The 17,028-nt window shown below is 38.1% G+C and overlaps 1 protein-coding gene and 1 long non-coding RNA gene across 2 annotated transcripts; both read left to right on the top strand.

Moving 5' to 3' along the window:
- The first annotated feature begins 836 nt into the window (after positions 1 to 836).
- On the top strand, positions 837 to 1,145 carry LOC118558677. The gene is made up of 3 exons (XR_004928426.1): positions 837 to 859; positions 943 to 1,036; positions 1,110 to 1,145. It is a non-coding gene; the product is annotated as an uncharacterized LOC118558677 (long non-coding RNA).
- Positions 1,146 to 1,171: 26 nt separating this feature from the next.
- On the top strand, positions 1,172 to 15,806 carry LOC118558679 (dedicator of cytokinesis protein 3-like; the record flags this gene model as incomplete). The annotated part of the gene is given in 18 exon segments (XM_036129188.1): positions 1,172 to 1,258; positions 2,574 to 2,660; positions 2,908 to 3,012; positions 3,159 to 3,300; positions 3,416 to 3,441; positions 3,443 to 3,589; positions 4,512 to 4,598; positions 5,551 to 5,731; positions 6,148 to 6,230; positions 7,598 to 7,714; positions 8,229 to 8,332; positions 9,495 to 9,627; positions 11,549 to 11,630; positions 11,753 to 11,871; positions 12,171 to 12,258; positions 12,368 to 12,487; positions 13,033 to 13,118; positions 13,455 to 15,806. Coding segments are annotated over 18 exon segments (2,484 nt in total), but the record flags the coding sequence as incomplete, so codon positions are not given.
- Between the last annotated feature and the right edge of the window lie 1,222 nt (positions 15,807 to 17,028).

Genomic DNA, 17,028 nt, shown 5'->3' with positions numbered 1-17,028 from the left:
TACGTTTGCTAAAACGTAGCCACGTGCTCCAGACAGCACACATCATTCTATTTTGGTTACCACTTGCTACCTTTTTAGTGAGTCTGACTCAAAAGAACAAAGAGTGTTTTATGTTAACAAAAATAGAAAGTCCCCCAAACATGCTTTACAACTACTTCTTGGTTTAACACCATTGAAAATTACCACTTATAATTTGCTTTGATTTCCCACCTATTACTAATCCTGGACTTCCAGGAAACTCTTTCTTTTCTGCAAACCAGAGGAAAACAAATGTACTGCACAATTCAATTGAAAAGTTTAAAAAATATTTGCACTATGTAACATTTATTGCATAACTCAGTCTGCAGGGAGGTTTTGTTTGAATGTAAACGCTAACGGTTTTCTTAAAGCCAACAGTACAAGTAGACATTTAGTCTTTACCGATGATGTTAAACAGCCGTTAGACTTGTCTACACTTTGTAAAGACACACATCAGCTTCCTTTGTTGCCCAACTACCTCATTTCTACATGTTTTCTTCTTCTCAGTCTGTGTTTGGAGAGATTGAGCAGGAGACGTGGAAAGAAACAGGAATCTCGTTTGTTACATCGGTTACACGGTTGATGGAGCGACTGCTGGACTACAGGGTGAAATATAGGACATTGTATTCATTTTATTAAGTTTTTAAGCAGTTTTTAAAGCAGCATTCTTTTATTATGGGTGAATGGAGCATTATGACACATTATGGCACACCGGGAAACTGGAAATTTACTGAAGGACGAGGTCAACCTTAAATCCTGATATCGTTTTTTTTGTTCAGGGACTGTATGAAGGGAGATGAGACAGAAAACAAGAAGATTTGGCTGCACAGTGAACCTTCTTGTAAGATTAAGTGAAGCTCATATTTTGTTCTGTAAGTTATTGGGTTTTACAAATAAGAGGAATGATTATATTTTGTTCTGCAGAATTTCTACAAATCGGAAATCAACAAAGAGGAGATGTACATCCGTTACATCCACAAATTGTGTGACATGCATCTGCAGGCTGAGAACTACACTGGTAAAATGTATATAATGATATATGCACATAAAAAAGGCGTGACGTGTTACTGACGCTGTTTGTTTGGCTGCAGAGGCTGCATTCACCCTGCTGTTGTACTGGGAGCTGCCTGCACTGGGACGAGCGACCAGTTAAGAGTTCCTGCATTATCCTGCTCAGACTGAGTGGCACCGGAAGGAGGGCCTCTGCCGCAAAGTCATCCACTATTTCAACAAGGGAAAGTTGGTTGTCAAACACAGTCTGTGCAAAACATTAGTAGTCTACTCAAACTGGAGCATGGAAGGCTCAGTCATGTTATCATCTTTAATACCAAAAAAAGCAGCTGTCAACTATTTTAATTAAGGGACCCATTAGTTATTCTTATTGCCCATATATTTGAAATATTTCTGCTTTTTTATTCAATAGAATTAGATTTTAATGCTATAAATATTCCTAAAATATGCTGTAATACTCTAACCTTAAAGTCATGTTTCCGTTAGCTATGTGTGGATAATCATCATAATTAGCAGAAATCAAGACCTGAAAACCTCAGTCTATGTTTAATTAGTCTATATAATATATTTCACTTAGTTAACTGAGTTCCTGAAATTAATTAATTTTCCTATACTATTCTAATTTACTGAGCATAGTCAACATGCTCAAAACTGTCCAAATCACACAGTACTTTTACAATAACACAGTAAATTAAATGGCCTCTTCTAACTTTTTTTTTATTGCCAAGCTAAACAACAAGTTATTTGTGTTTCTACAAGTGTTTTATCTTTCTTTTTTTCTATATGTAAAGTAGGGCTGTGCATAAAAATCGATATAAAGATTAATATCGATATTTTTAAAAACGATTTAATATCGATATTCTGGCTTTCAATATCGATATACCTCCCAACCTCTAGGTTGCGTTATTACAGCGCAACCATTACAGTTCACAGCGAAGGAGAGCAAGTGAGACGAATTTGTGGAACGGCCGACATGATTTTAGAAGCTCCTTTGCTCCTAAAATCAGATGTTTGGGCACATTTTTGGTTTCTCTGTGACCACGTTAAATGCATTGAAGCAAATGCACTTTATTTCCTGTTAATATGTCTGTGATCAATAATAGAACATAAACTAATATTTGGCTGATTTTGGTGATTGAATCACTGAGCATTAATTCAAAGTAATAAATATCGATATTGGAATCAAAGCAAGCTGAGCCATGTATCGAGAATCGTATCGTATCGTGAGCTGTGTATCGAGAATCGTATCGAATCGGCTCATCCTAGATGATACCCGCCCTAATGTAAAGGACCATTTGATGAAGTTTCAATAAATGATCTAATGTTATTATTAATTTCAGATTGATAGAATATTTAGATCCAACAATATCAGAAAAGGGTAAAACAAAAAATGGCAGCATAAACATTTAATTGCCTAATCTCTTCTTCATATATTTCAATATTTGGAACAAGTTTTTCTCATGGCACGCTTTCATTTGTTTTAGATTCTGAATTCCGTCATATGAAAAGAAACTAATGAAATGTTTATGGATTGTTTCCTCCAGTGTTGGGAATTTGGCATTCCTCTGTGCAGAGAACTGGCCTTCCAGTATGAATCTCTCTACGACTACCAGAGTCTCAGCTGGATACGGGTGAGCCCAGTATTACTGCAGTAATAAAATATTCTTTTTAGTAACTTAATTATGTATTACATAACCTGTTTTAAATACCAGATATACATAGATGACAGGCTGGTTGTCATAAGACCTATAGGTTTGTCATCATTTTTGTATTTAGAGTAAAGTAAAACATATTTTTTTTTATTTCTTTACGTTATTTATGTGAGATAAGTGTAAATATTACTTAATAAGGTTTTTCCATTGTGGTCTATGTTTGCAGAAAATGGAGGCAGCATATTATGACAATATCATGGAGCAGCAGCGTCTGGAGCCGGAGTTCTTCAGGGTGGGATTCTACGGCAGGAAGTTTCCTTTCTTCCTCAGAGTGAGTCAAATGTTTGGGAGCATGAAATTATTTTAATGCTCAGTTAAGTTGGCAGTAAAAGTGATTTTAGACGAAATTATGTGCATTTCCTTTAAAATATATTAATAGCACAGTTGAAATTATTTTTTTTGATTTGGTCACACCAGAACAAAGAGTTTGTCTGCCGGGGCCATGACTATGAAAGGTTAGAAGCCTTCCAACAAAGGATGCTGGGAGAATTCCCACAAGCCATTGCAATGCAGCACCCGAATCAGCCAGATGAGGCCATTCTGCAGTGTGATGCACAGTGTATCCTTCAGAAATAACACTTCAGCATCTCCATGTGTACAAGAACTCTTGCCACTATCTAAGTTTGACCTCCACATGTTGGATTAGATCCTTGACCTCAGCCTCCTCGGATCAGACCTCCAGATTTACGCCGTGACACCTGACACCGTTTCCAGAAAGCGTCACCGTCCTTCAGATGGACAGAGTTCCAGACCGCATCAAGAGCTTCTATCGAGTGAACAACGTTCGGCGATTTCGTTACGACCGGCCGTTCCACAAAGGACCCAAAGACAGAGAGAATGAGTTTAAGGTGAGCGCAGACGAGTTTGCCATGTCGTTATTAAGCTATATACATTTTAAAACATGTATGGTTAAAAAATAAAGAAAAAAGTGCACATTATAAACATATTTTCACTCAAAATATTTTTGACATTTTTTAACAATCAAAATGCAAAAAAATAAAAAAAGCTCACCTTGCCCACCGCAGTCATGAACCAGGAGAGGCAGTAAATAAACCAAATAATGACTACTTAAACTTTTGCTAAATACACTCTTAACATCTTTGGCTAGTTACAAGCATTGCTAAGGTGGGTGTGTCACAATAATTCTACTCTAAAGACCAAAAAAAAATGACCAAATCCAGTAAATATTGTAAAGGTAATATAGATAAAAATTCTCCTGTATCAAACAATGGAACAACTAAACGGGCATGGATTTATCATCAGTCCATTTAAAACCTAATTTGGTGCCAATTTGAGCTTTTTGCCGTCAAAGTCAAAGATGGCCAAATCTGCTGTAACATTTGCTGAAGTTCTTTTAAAGAACATTTTAGAGGGAGGGTGAAATTATTTTTTCTACCTAAAATATAACAAGGAGCTCAAGACTCCCTTCCTTCTTGATTAGTATTCTGTATTATTTTTTCCTGTTAGAGATCAATTTATTCAACAAATCCTACAGCAGAATTCAGTCAGATCAGCTTGAAGAAAATTAATTATTTCCCAAGTCTTTAAATAGTAACACACATATTTTTGTCTCAAAACAAATGTGTTTTTTCTCAGAAAATATACAATTTAATCTTAATTTGCAAAGAGGGATTTGATATAATGTTTCCTAACCAACAGAGCAGTTCTTGTTGGAGGTGAAAAAGCACCATTATAGTGAGAGTCAAAGAAAGTGAAACCTGCGCTGGGATTTATAGATTCAGTAAGTTGCTCGCTGTGCTTGTTTTTCAGAGTCTCTGGATAGAAAGGACGACTCTGATCCTCACCCATCCTCTGCCTGGAATTTCACGCTGGTTTGAGGTAGAAAAGAGGGAACTGGTGAGTGAAGTAACTGTTTACTGGGCAAAGTTTTTTTTTCCTGTTGGAAATATATACATTTTCTTTCAACAGCTTTAGATATTTGCTAAAAAAAATCCTATGAAATCAAAGGAATTTATGTAGTTTACGTTTGATATAATAGCCGTAGTGTTCGACTGAATAATACCATTTTGTTAATCTGTGCAGTGAAACTCTACGGTTCACGGTTTTCATACAGTCTTTAAAAGTCGAAAAAAGTGTAAAATTTGTTGTATTTTCCAGGCCTGGATAAGAATGGGAATAGAAAATGGAGTATAGAAAAAGAACAACAGGACAACTTTTTATTTGCAGACTTTATTCTCTGTCCCATTTTCTAGAGATGAACGATCTAAATCTGTGGTTACCTCAGATTTTTACTTACACTTTGGACATAGCTACCAAGTGGCAGGTTGTCCTTCGTCTAACACATCAAATCTTGTATTTGGTATTTTGGGATAGCCATATCTGCACTACAAGCAGATGCATGTACCTGTAGAGATGTCAATGAGAGGTGTCACTAAACGTAGGTGATGTAGATGATTTTTTTTATTAACTCTTTGTGACATCAGCTGATAAATGTTGTTTCATGCTGTCCTAAATATTTATTTATATACTTATATACAGTCTAGTTCTTCAACATCTTTGCTCCTTTTACATATTTACGGTCTGAATGCTTTTGAAATTCCTGCTGAAAATCTATAGTGCAGCTTGTTTTTATTTGTTTAAAAATTATCCTTAAAATTGTCAAGAAAATCTAGGAATCCAAACAAGAAAAATATAAAATTCTGAAATCATAAAAGGATTATCCGGATGTTGGGCATTTTATCCCTTCATCACTCTGAGGATGCTGGAAATAATTAGTTATGGGTAATCACACTGACAATAAATTATTCTTATCAATGTCGATCTTTTCCTAACTGGACTGTCATTTCAGGTGGAGGTGAGTCCATTGGAAAACGCCATCTCTGTGGTGGAAAATAAGAACCAGGAGCTGCGGACTCTGATCAGTCAGTACCAACACAAGCAGCTGCACGGGAACATCAACCTGCTCAGCATGACGCTGAATGGAGTCATCGACGCCGCCGTGAACGGGGGCATCGCCAGATACCAGGAGGGTTGAGAGAAAAAAAACACTTTACAAAACACCAAGCGCCTCATCTTCTAATGAGTCCAGCTCTTAACTTATTTCTGTACTGTCCTCTTTGCTCCATAATGAGAATTTATTGTTATCACAAATGGCCATCTCTTCAGGTTTTATTTGCCTCTCTATTTTTTTTAAGAGCCTAAATGGAATCTTTGTGTTTATTATGGAGCACAGTAGCTGTTAATATTCTCTAACCAGCTGTTTAAAATAATAGGTTTAATTTAAAATGTATGAAAGAGGTTCATTTGTATGAAATTAGGTCTGGGTTCTGTAATATGTCAACAAAAGGCTTGTATTACAGCATTATAAAAGTATATTCAGCTTATTACAGACATTAGCAGTAATCGTCCGGTCGGTTAATCAGACCTAATTCTTCTTCTCAACAGGCTTTCTTTGATAAGGAGTACATCACTAGTCACCCTGAAGACACAGAGAAGATCACGCAGCTCAAAGATCTCATGCAGGAGCAGGTGACACAATATTCACACTTTATATAACTTTATAAACACAGATTCTTTCATTTTCCATTTTATTTAACCAGAGTCCCATGAGATTAGCATCTGTTTTTCATCAGAGGCAACAAGGCACACAGTTATAAGCTCAGAGTCTGATATTTACATTGGAACATTGCACATAAATGAAGTGACACAATTTGTCTAGCGCCAATTCACAACACATGACCAAAGTCTATCCAAGAGAGAACAAAGCATTAAGATTCAAATGACCTACTCTGATGATTAAAAAGCTTTGAACTGTAAAGAAAATACGAAACAAAAACTGCATAGCATAGCAGTGTTTGAAAGTGTTAATAATGTCCACAAATAAGATGGGAAATTACCCAGCACACCTTTTTACATAGAGATGGTTCTGGTGCTGGTACATAGTGACAGTGAAAGTTGAAGATTTGATTCCAGCTTCCCCCTGTGACATGTTGGCGTGCCCCTCGGCAAGGCATTGATGCATGAATACGTACGTGTGGTTGAGTGTGACTCAGCGTGACCGGTGTGACTAGAAATCGTTATACAAAATTTGGTCCATCTACTGTTACTAACACAACTTTGTTTCCTTCTTTTTTAATAAATCTGAAAAATATACATATTTTGCAATAAGTGACTTTTCACCACTAGGTGGGGCCTGAGCACTGTTTGTAGATCAAAATAAGCTGTGCATCAAGCCACACCTTTCTCTTCCTCCATTCCTGCTGCAACCATCCATCCACTTCTCACCCGTCACCTCGTATGCACATAGTTGCAAACAATAGATGCAAAACAAAACAGCATCACTTGTCGAAAACATGTCTAGTGACTTTAATAATGCCGGCCTGGCTATGTGAACAAGGGACTGAAGAACAAAACAGAAAGATGGTGTGTGGTTTTTTTAGTTATATCTATAATAATGAATTATTGCCTATTTCTCTTTTTTAAAATGTTTTTTTTTTCTTCCTACCAGAGTTAATTATTTATATTTTAATGTCTGTTCATTGAGAGCAAAGTGGAGCTGAGTTAAAATTCCTTGGTTGTGTATAGAAACTTGGCATTTAAGAAGGTTTAAAATTGTTGCCAGAACAATTTTTTTTTACCTGACTGATAAATTAAGACTCTTTTTCAATAATAAAAGCCAAATTTAACTATTCTAAGTGCTCATAATGCACAGTGAAAGGAAAACTATCTTCCATCAATCAGAAACCAACTCTAACATTGGTCAGTTTGTGATCAGTTGTGAGACTTACTCAACAGATGCAAAACTAAAGGTTTTCATTGAGCTAGGAGGAAAAACATTGTGCACTTCTGCTAAACTCAGAACAAAACTTTTTTTGTTGCTTTTTTTCCCCCCACAGGTTCATATCTTAGGGGTGGGCTTGGCTGTGCACGAGAAGTTGGTGCACCCAGAAATGCGTCCCCTGCACAAGAAGCTGATCGATCAGTTCCAGATGATGAGGAGCAGCCTCTGCCATGTGAGTGCACAAGATGGTCCACAAGAAGAGCTTTTAAATTAATATTTAGACTTTTATCTCCAGTGCTCAGAGGAAATACTGTATTGAGAGATTCCAGAAACCCGGCTGTTGTTCAGTAGTTCTTTTGCGAGTTTAATATGATGAAACAAACCTAAATCAACTGGGTGTCTGGAGGAAGATTTCTTTTATCATATTATAGTGGGTGGATCTGTGCGCGGAAGGAGCCTAATTAGTTTGTTCCTCAAAGAGGATGTTCTTCTGCCGGAAGCAAAAACATCAAAGCTTTGAGTCTAAACTCTTTCCGTTTGGAACATTTCACCTTCTGCATTTATAAATGATTCTTTCAGGTGTTAAAATTCTGCCTGTTCAGACCAGAAAAGCAGTGTTTAATTAAGAATGGATATCTCTGAAAAGCCCTTCTGATCTAACTTTCTCTCATTTTGACCCCAGAACACATGTGTCTGTGAAGGAGCAGTATGAATAATCAGAGCAGGGCTTCTATGTTGCTTTTCAGGGTCCACCTGGTTTTGATAAGTCTGGCTCAGGAATCAACAGAGGGATCCTGGCCTCTCACAACCCGATGAGTCCTGAGGGCTTCAAGCTCATGCACCGACACAGGTCTGCAAGCACACACAAAAATATTTAAACTTTACTTCATCTTTAAATGAGGCTGAACTATAAGATTGTTTTTATTTCTAGTTATTGAAAGGCTGCCATACTGATATATCACACAGTCCTGTTGTCTCATCCTCATTCAGAATAACTGCAGGTCTTCAGGTTGAAGAATTTAACTATCTTTGGGGGATATTTTAAGCGAAGAGTTTAGTTTGAGATGGACAGTAGTGCCCATTTTGATGTAAACGTGGCACTTTTTATCTTGTAGAAAGGGAAACTTGGTGTACATTATACTTCTGAGCCGTTATTAACAGCTAAAAATAAATGAAAATTATAACTCACAAACATTACTCTGAACAGTGTCTGAGCTCAGGTCTGAGTCTCTTTCCCATAGGAGGTATCTAAATCTTGCCTGACCTAAGTTTTCTGTCTTTATACACCTCACATGATTTAGGAAAGCCCAACTTTAGGCAGAGCAAGGTCAAAGCTACTTTTGGAAGATATTTTAGACAAGAGTCCAGTTCCAGATGTGCATGGGACAACTTATTGGTGGGGAAAAGTATCAACTTTTTCAGCTTTGTTGCTTCTTTGTTCCCAATCTTTCACTACTAAGGCTGTACAGGACAAAACAATATATCATTTGATTCAGATAGAGCATACAGCCTTAGCTTTATTGAGATAAATTCTGAAGAAATTCACAGCTTTTTAAAGATGTACAGAGCTTCTTCTCACCAGATTCTTTTCCATCAATGTTCACTGCTTCCGTCTGCTGTTTCACCTTTATGATCTTTGCTGAGTTCCTTAATGGATCTCAAAAGTCTTCTTTTCATATCACAATTTCTGAACTTACACCGCTTTCTTTCTCTCTGTCTATCATTCCCAATTGATATTATTCTACGTTTGGGTCCTTGCATGTTCTGCGCTGTGGTCTTTTCTCTTTTCACCAAATCACTTGCATGTATATTTTGGATGTTCTTTTGGCATCTTTCTGCCAATTCTTTTGTTCTGCAATCTGCACGGCTCCTCTCCTCCCGGTCTCTCCACCCTCTATCCTTTCTTATTCCAATTCCTTTTTTCTGTGTTCCTCTTCCTTTCAACTATTCCGAACTCTATTCCTGTTTTATCCATTTCATTTAACTATTCCTGGTTTTATTCCCTCTCCCAGTCCCATTGCTGTTTTGACTCCAGTGCGCATTTCCTCCCCTTCTCTTTCCTCTAACTCCAGTGAAGCAGGAAATCTGCTGATCCTGGCGGATGGCATGGTGGTGGAGCACCCAGAGGACTTCTATCGTATGCAGGTTAGCCCTCACCCAGAAAGCTGTCATTCAAAGTAATCAATGACAGCAAAATAATGATGAAAATGTAAAAATTGTATGTAAAATAAACTTGCTATTTTAGCTACAAGCTGATTATTTTACCTTTTAACCTGGTAAATGCAAAGGGTTATGCTCCCAAATTATACCAATCTACAGGCGATCAACTTAGTATTTTTAAAAATCACAATAAACGGGAATAATATTGGATTAATGGGAATATATAGCAGTAAGTGAGAAGTGATGGAAGACTATTTGTGAATTTGTCATGAGATTCATCACTGTTTGAATATTGCTTGCTGGGTTCTTTATGAATCTGTATTGGGTCCACAGCTTTTCATTACCTATATAGAAGGAGATTTGTAGGGTTTCACATGTATTACATTTTGAAATGTTTGATGACACAGATGACACATGTTATTTTTTTCTTTTTTTGTAAACAAAACAAATTGAGAGTAAATAAATGTAAAACACTATTCTGTCCAAACAACACTAAAAAGCTTTTGTAGTTCTATATGTGGAGTCACACTGTAAAGTAAAACAAGCTCAGACCTCAAGTAAAGTTTAAGTTTGACCTGATTTAAAAAGCATCACAAAAGTTCAGTTTTCACACTAGAGCACACGTGTCAAACTCAAGGCCCGGCCTGTATAGGTAATTTATCCGGCCCTCAAGAGCCAAAGAAGGCATATTATGGTATAATGTAGAGACATATGTCATTTTCAATTATATAAAGTGGTTAAAACTGTGCCTCCTGTAGCGAATGTTGATATTTTTTAAACAATTTAGTAACACCATCCTGCCACTAGATGTCAGTTGTCCCACAACTCATTAAAACAACCCAGAAATGTCCAAGAAGAGAAAAAGTGATGCAAAATGATGAGTTTAAAGTGCAACTCACCCGGTTATTGACTTTTTTTTTGCAGATAAAATGTTGAAATGGGCCCAAGATTGCTAATTTTATGTTACTGTGAAGTCTTTTACATTTTTTATGTAAACAGGAATGAAATTATGAAATCAAAAGCATCATGTATACAGGTGCAAACAGCCCTTTTAATGACTTCATGATGCCAAAGTGGCCCAATATAGAAATGAGTTTGACATCCCTGATCTAGAGGTTTGTACAGGGGTTAACACAAAGTATGTGGGTGTAGATACAGTACACTCACGATATGGGGTATATTGTTTTACAGGCATATATAAACATACATGGTTATAGCTATATTAAGTAGTGATAAAGGGAAATGATACCAGCTTAGCAGATAAGTGTAAAGTGAAGATTAAAAAAAGTATATGCTGCTTCATAAAGGAAGTAGTTTATCTTATGCTTTACAAGATTTATAAAAGTTATCTTCTTATCTAAGTTACACTTTGGACGCCACAATGCAGCAGGCTTGGCTTTAACTGGTGGTGTCCAGTCACAGTTACTGTACTAATGTTTGTCTGTCTCTTTTCTTAGGATGTACGTACTCTGGCTGGCTGTAGAAAAAAAAATGGTCATTTAACGAAATAATAATAAAATGTTATACTCTAGGCCTTGCTGCATAAGCATTATCTTTGTATTTTGTAAATATATTGATGTGTTTCTAGAGATCGTGGTAAAGCTCATCTCGTCATTTTTTATGATGGCACAATCACATTATAGCACAACATATTGTATTATTGTTTTTAAAAGAAAAAAAAGGAAAATGTTTCAAGGTGGACATGGAACCTTTATTGCTTCTTTATTGTTGACCTTTATTTTATGCTGAGGCAATGTTTAAGGTCTGCCAGCAGATATCACCTTAAGTACAGAATACTTTCAACACTCCAGCTTCATGCTGATCCATCGTTTCAAGAAACCTTCCATGTCTTCATCAGTAGTTTATAGTTCAGCTCTTATAGAATGACATGTTGATTTCTCTCTAGGCGAGCCCCTCCTCTTCAAGTCTTAGCTCCACCCACTCTGCGCCTCCTCAGATGATAAACTCCACCCCTTCCACATTAAGAGGTGAGCGCATCAGTTCCTCATCAGATGCACATAAAAAAAAGTTCTGTTACGTTCAGTTTTGTATTTTCTGATCTTTGTGACACATTATTTCTTCTTTCCAACCGTGTCGCCTTTGACTCCAGTGGGCTCCCCTTCTCTGCCAGACAAGTACAGACACAATAGAGAAATGCTGATGCTGCTGCCGCCCCACAGGGAGAGGCCGAGCAGTGCAATGTACTCCAACATCACAGAGAATGGACAGGTACGCAGGCAGGATAGGGATGGTTTCATCATTACAAAGCAGTTGTTGCTGTTGACTACATCACATGTCTAAAGAGTAGCTTCACTTCTGCAGACGTTTCAAGTTTCCAGGCCCCTTACTTTCTTTGACACAATGATCTCTGTTGTTTAGTTTTTAAACTGCGTCCCTCATAGTATCAGCTGGTGGCAGGATGGACTATATCAAATCTATTCTTGACTTGCCAACTTTGTGATTACTGATAACCCTTTCCATCCAAGCAGCCATTAATGTTTTTTCATCGGTCTCTGTCTTCCTTCCAGCCACCAAACTTTCAGAGAGCCTTGTTTCATCAGGTGATCGGTCCCTGTAAGCCCTGCAGTGACCCCAACCTCTCTGTGGCTGAGAAAGGTAACCAAACATACACATATCTTTGAAAAATATAAAAAAGTATGAGACTATATTGGAGCCAATTAATTTTTAATGTCCTCCTGCATCTTTATTTCATCCTCTCCTCTAGTCCTCACCACTCCCAGCAGCTGGAGTTTGGACAGCGGCACCAGGGAGGCCCTGCCTTTCCTTTCTTCCCATGTTGGCAGCGTTATGGCTCCACCGGTTCCACCGCGGAACGTGCCTCATGGTATAAAACTGCTGCTGCGTGCATCGCTCTGTGAATGTCAGTTATTTGCTTCGGTGTTCCTTTAGGGATTCACTTCTGGATCCTGGTTTGTGATGTTCATGGATGAGCAGAACTTTTCTCCTTTCAACCTTTGTCACGTGTAAAAGCTTACGGTTTTTCTTCTTTATGGTTGAGATTATGTTTATGCTCCACTCTGGGAACACCAAATGAACCTCATGGAAAGGTGTTGGATAGAAAAAGTGGAAGTGGAACACAGAGTTGTAGATTTCAAAGGTTGGATATGTAGGAACCCAATGAAACAGGCTTATTTTTTAAGATCAGCTTTAATGGCCACCTCTCCATCACACACTCCTCCACCTCCTCCCTGATCCAACATTGTCCTCCTGCTCCTCCTTTCACCTTGTTTCTTCTGTCCTCTTTTCCCTTTTTTCTCGTTTCCCCTCCTCGCTGTCCTGCGACCTCCTGCCTCACTCCTTCTTTCTCCCTCCTCCTTCCTCTGAGATGTGAGCGTGGATCTCTCAGTCCTGCTGTGTCTCCCCCTGTAGGGCAGCACCTGTCGATGCACTTTGACGCTTTCCACCACCAGGTCAGCGACCTCCCTCCAGCTCTCCCTGCGCGCTCCTTAAGAAAGGTACCCTCCTTCTCCTTCTCCTCCTCCTGGTCCCAGTTCCTGCAGTTAGTATGGATGCTTTAACATCTGTCTGTCTGCTCTCCTTAAGAAGCACAACTTCCTTTTTATTTATTCATTCGTATTTTTATTTATTTATTTTCGCAAATTTTTCAAACATTATGAATATTTTTTGAAGATATTTTGATTATTTGGGTCCATTTTCATTTCATTAGTTAAAAAAAGCTAATTGGTATTGACATTAATTACGGCTTTTGTATTGTCTTGATCACTTTCATTGAGTCAGTGGTGACTTCCTGTTGATAGATGTCCGTCTAACTCAGTTTACTGTCTCACCAGTCTCCCCTGCACCCTATACCTGCCTCGCCCACCAGTCCGCAGTCCGTCCTGGATGGCAGTAACTCCACACTCTCAGGCAGTGCCAGCTCTGGGGTTTCCTCCCTCAGTGAGAGCAACTTTGGCGGTGCAACCTCCTCCTCAGACCCCGCGGCCAGCCGCACAGACACCCTGGAGTCCGTCCCGAGCAGCCAGGCCTGGACCACCGACCAGGAAGACTTGGACTCTCCTTATCAGCCCGTCAGGTACAGCATGTCTGAGCCAGACGTCCTGGAGGGAGTTAAATCCCCGCCTTGCCGCAGCAACTCTGCCCCAGGAGGAGTGAACCCGCCCCAGGTCATCTATCAGATCCAGTCTCAGGCTCCAGGTTTGGGCTTCACCGGACCTCAGTCCCAACAGCCGGATGGACTGCAACAGCAACAACACCCGTTTTACCACCACCACTTCCACCCACACTACATTCCCCACAATCCACCTCTCTATCATCTCCATGAGCCCCCTCCTGCCGTACCCCCTAAACCCTACCTCAGAGAGGGCTGCATCCCTGAGGAGGACCACCTGATCACACAGTCTGGACCATCGCGCCCTCCTGTACCTCGACCAATGCCGCGCAAGATCTCCCAGCCCTTAATCGCAGCAACCAAGGACGAACAAGCTAAGGTGGCGTGGGAGCACGGCATCAGTGAGGAGTGAGGTCAGCCAGTGGATCGGATTAATGAAATTGAAGCTCCTTGTTGAACATAAACATGAGAGCAGGAGCCAAACTGCATCTGAAACATTCAGATTTCCCTCAGAGGTCCTTCAGGAACCACTGATGGTTCAACTGATCTGCTTTCTCTCAGACTCTCTCCTCTGCGAGCCGGTGAAATGTTCTCAGCATCCAAACATTTTATTTTCATCTCACTGCATCACTGTATAGACTGATTATAGCTTTCATTCTACATCCTTCAGGATAAAAATAAGGTCACGTTTCCAAATGCTGCCGCTTCCTAAAACCCCACAGATCTCATGCTATTTATTTTGATTTCATTTACAAGCATAGTATCCTACTGACATGAAATTTAACTTCAAATTTGCACAGGAATTATATTTTCTTTATACACTGAGAAGGGTATATGAATGGCACTTTATTAAAGGAACAGAGCACCATAAGATTTAAGAGGAATTTTTCTTCCTATATATTAATAAAAAGAGCAAACTGATCAAGCAAACAGTTTTGCTGAGAACCAGATGAAAACTCAAAATATGATATTTTTTTTTTTAGAAGCTTAGAAAAGCCAGCCCTATAACAAAATGAATCAATAATCTTGCACATTTAATCACAATGACAACCTTGATGGAACTGAGAAGTATTTTTTTCAGTGATATGTGTGTAAACAGTATATAACGTAAAAAAATGTCTAATTTATATTTAACGTTTATACTTTTGGTTGAAAGTGAAGTTGGTGTAGAAATATGCAAGATGTTGGCTTTCTGAGTTCAAAGTGGCTGCTTGATAAACGTGCACTTGTTTGAAAGGTGGCAAAGAGCCTCACAAACACAAAGACTTTAAATTTAAAGTTGTAAAACCCATTTTACTGAAAGCTGTGAAGATGCAGTGGATTTGTTTTGTTTTAGCTGATGATGGTTCTGTGGTTGAACCTGTAAATAAACATAGTTTCATGTGCAGGGACATTTATAAATAATATTAGCTACAATAAATACACACTTTGTAATTTTTATGAAAGTAATGACTGAATCTTGTTTTAAAATCAGGGTAATGTTTGTATGCATGTTTGTTTTGTGGAATCTGACACTCAAACAGAGACTGTGAGCGGTCCCCAGAGGACAATACCTGAAAAGCACGGCAAAAATACTGTCCACTGATGTTCTTGTAGCTTATAAAATGCAACCATTAAATCTGAGGTTTGTTTCTGCTGATAAATGAATGCATTTGTTTATATTTTCTTTTTTGTTGACATTTGTTAAAGTAACAGCAGTGACCTGAGTTGAATCAAACATGATGATACTATTTTCACTTTCACTTAATGCCACAATCTGACTACTGTAAATAGTTAATTTTAACACAGTTGTTCTGAACAATTGTCCTGTACTTTAAGTTTTGAGGTGTAAGTTAAAGACTTTAGTCTTGGAGACAGATCACCATGTTGACAGATGTTAGGGGCTCTAGCATCAGTTTTTAAAATGTCCTGCTTCTGTTGCTGCTACATATGTACATGTTTTCCTCCATATTGCGTTTACTGACTCTAACCCAATGAATTACATTCATCATCATGATCAGTTTCACTGGGATGTGTGTTATCTTTTTTTTCCACTTGCAGACAAAAATATATTAAAAGTTCTGGATTCCATGAATTTATTTGGCTAAATGGCATCTGAAAAAATGTACCTAATTTCGATATAGAAGCTAGAAACAAATAAAGGTGTTTTTTTACATCAGTAGCAGTAAAACAAAGATTTCCTTCATGTCGGGAAAAAATCTAACTGTGATCTGAGTACTTTAAAAGTATGTCATTGTTGGAGTATTACTGATGTAAGAAGTTTCAGAACCAAGACTTTGTACTTCGAGTAAGCACAGAATGTTTTGGTTTTCATCTGCTGCTCAGTCCACACAGTTACTCATGTACAGCGTTAATGCTTTTAAAGATCTGATGGCAGTTAAATTACTGAAGACACATTATGGTGCACAGTTTTGTCTTTGCTGTAAATTACACTCAACAAAGTTCATTTGTTAGGAGTAAGAGGATCTTCTAGGCCAGGGGTCACCAACATGTTGCCCACGGGGACCACATGTGGTGCCCTGCGAGCCTGTTCTTAAAAAAAAGTACAATCCACCAGTGAGCTGCATCTATAACTTTATTTTATATCGTTACTCTTCTTGTTTAATCACACTTGCATTTATATAGATTTAAAAATGACAATATCTATAACAAACCAAGAAAAGTGTATTTATTTTACATAAAGTTAAGGTCTTCTAGTTCAAAGATCAGTAGTGGTAGCCCTTCGTATGACACAACACCAATGAAGTAGCCCTCAAGTTTCAAAAAGGTTGGTGACCCCTGTTCTAGGCTGTAGCATAACCTGATATAAAACGGAACATTTGCAGTTTTAAATATAACCAAAAGGTTTGACAGTAATACAAACTTGTTTTCAAAACTTTCCAGCTTTTGCGTGTTCTGTGTTTTCAAATATCTAGTAACTCACTGCAGTCTGATTAATTAACTTTTTAAAATTTTATTTTATTTTTGCTTTTTCATAAAATTATTATCATAACTAAATAAACTCATGAGCACAGGTGAAAGAGGCTTTTTGAACTGCCCTAACAACTGAATTTTTAATTTAAAGGAACAGATTTTATGTAAACTTCTGTCCTGTTAGAAACATGTTACATTTAAAGAGTAACATGCATCCATTGTTAATTTGGATCAAAATGTGAGCGCATGAAAATAATTTGCCATTAAGAGTTTTGTGACTCACCTTTCTGGATGGTTCGCTTCTTCAAGATGAGGGGTTCAGATGCAGTAAAGTTGTTTTTTTTTCCCTGCTGAAAGCTGCAGTAGAGAATCATGTTGCCACC

The sequence above is a fragment of the Fundulus heteroclitus genome, unplaced genomic scaffold, assembly GCF_011125445.2.
Source record: "Fundulus heteroclitus isolate FHET01 unplaced genomic scaffold, MU-UCD_Fhet_4.1 scaffold_145, whole genome shotgun sequence".
NCBI lineage: Eukaryota > Metazoa > Chordata > Actinopteri > Cyprinodontiformes > Fundulidae > Fundulus > Fundulus heteroclitus.
This window is presented reverse-complemented; position numbering and strand designations above follow the sequence as displayed.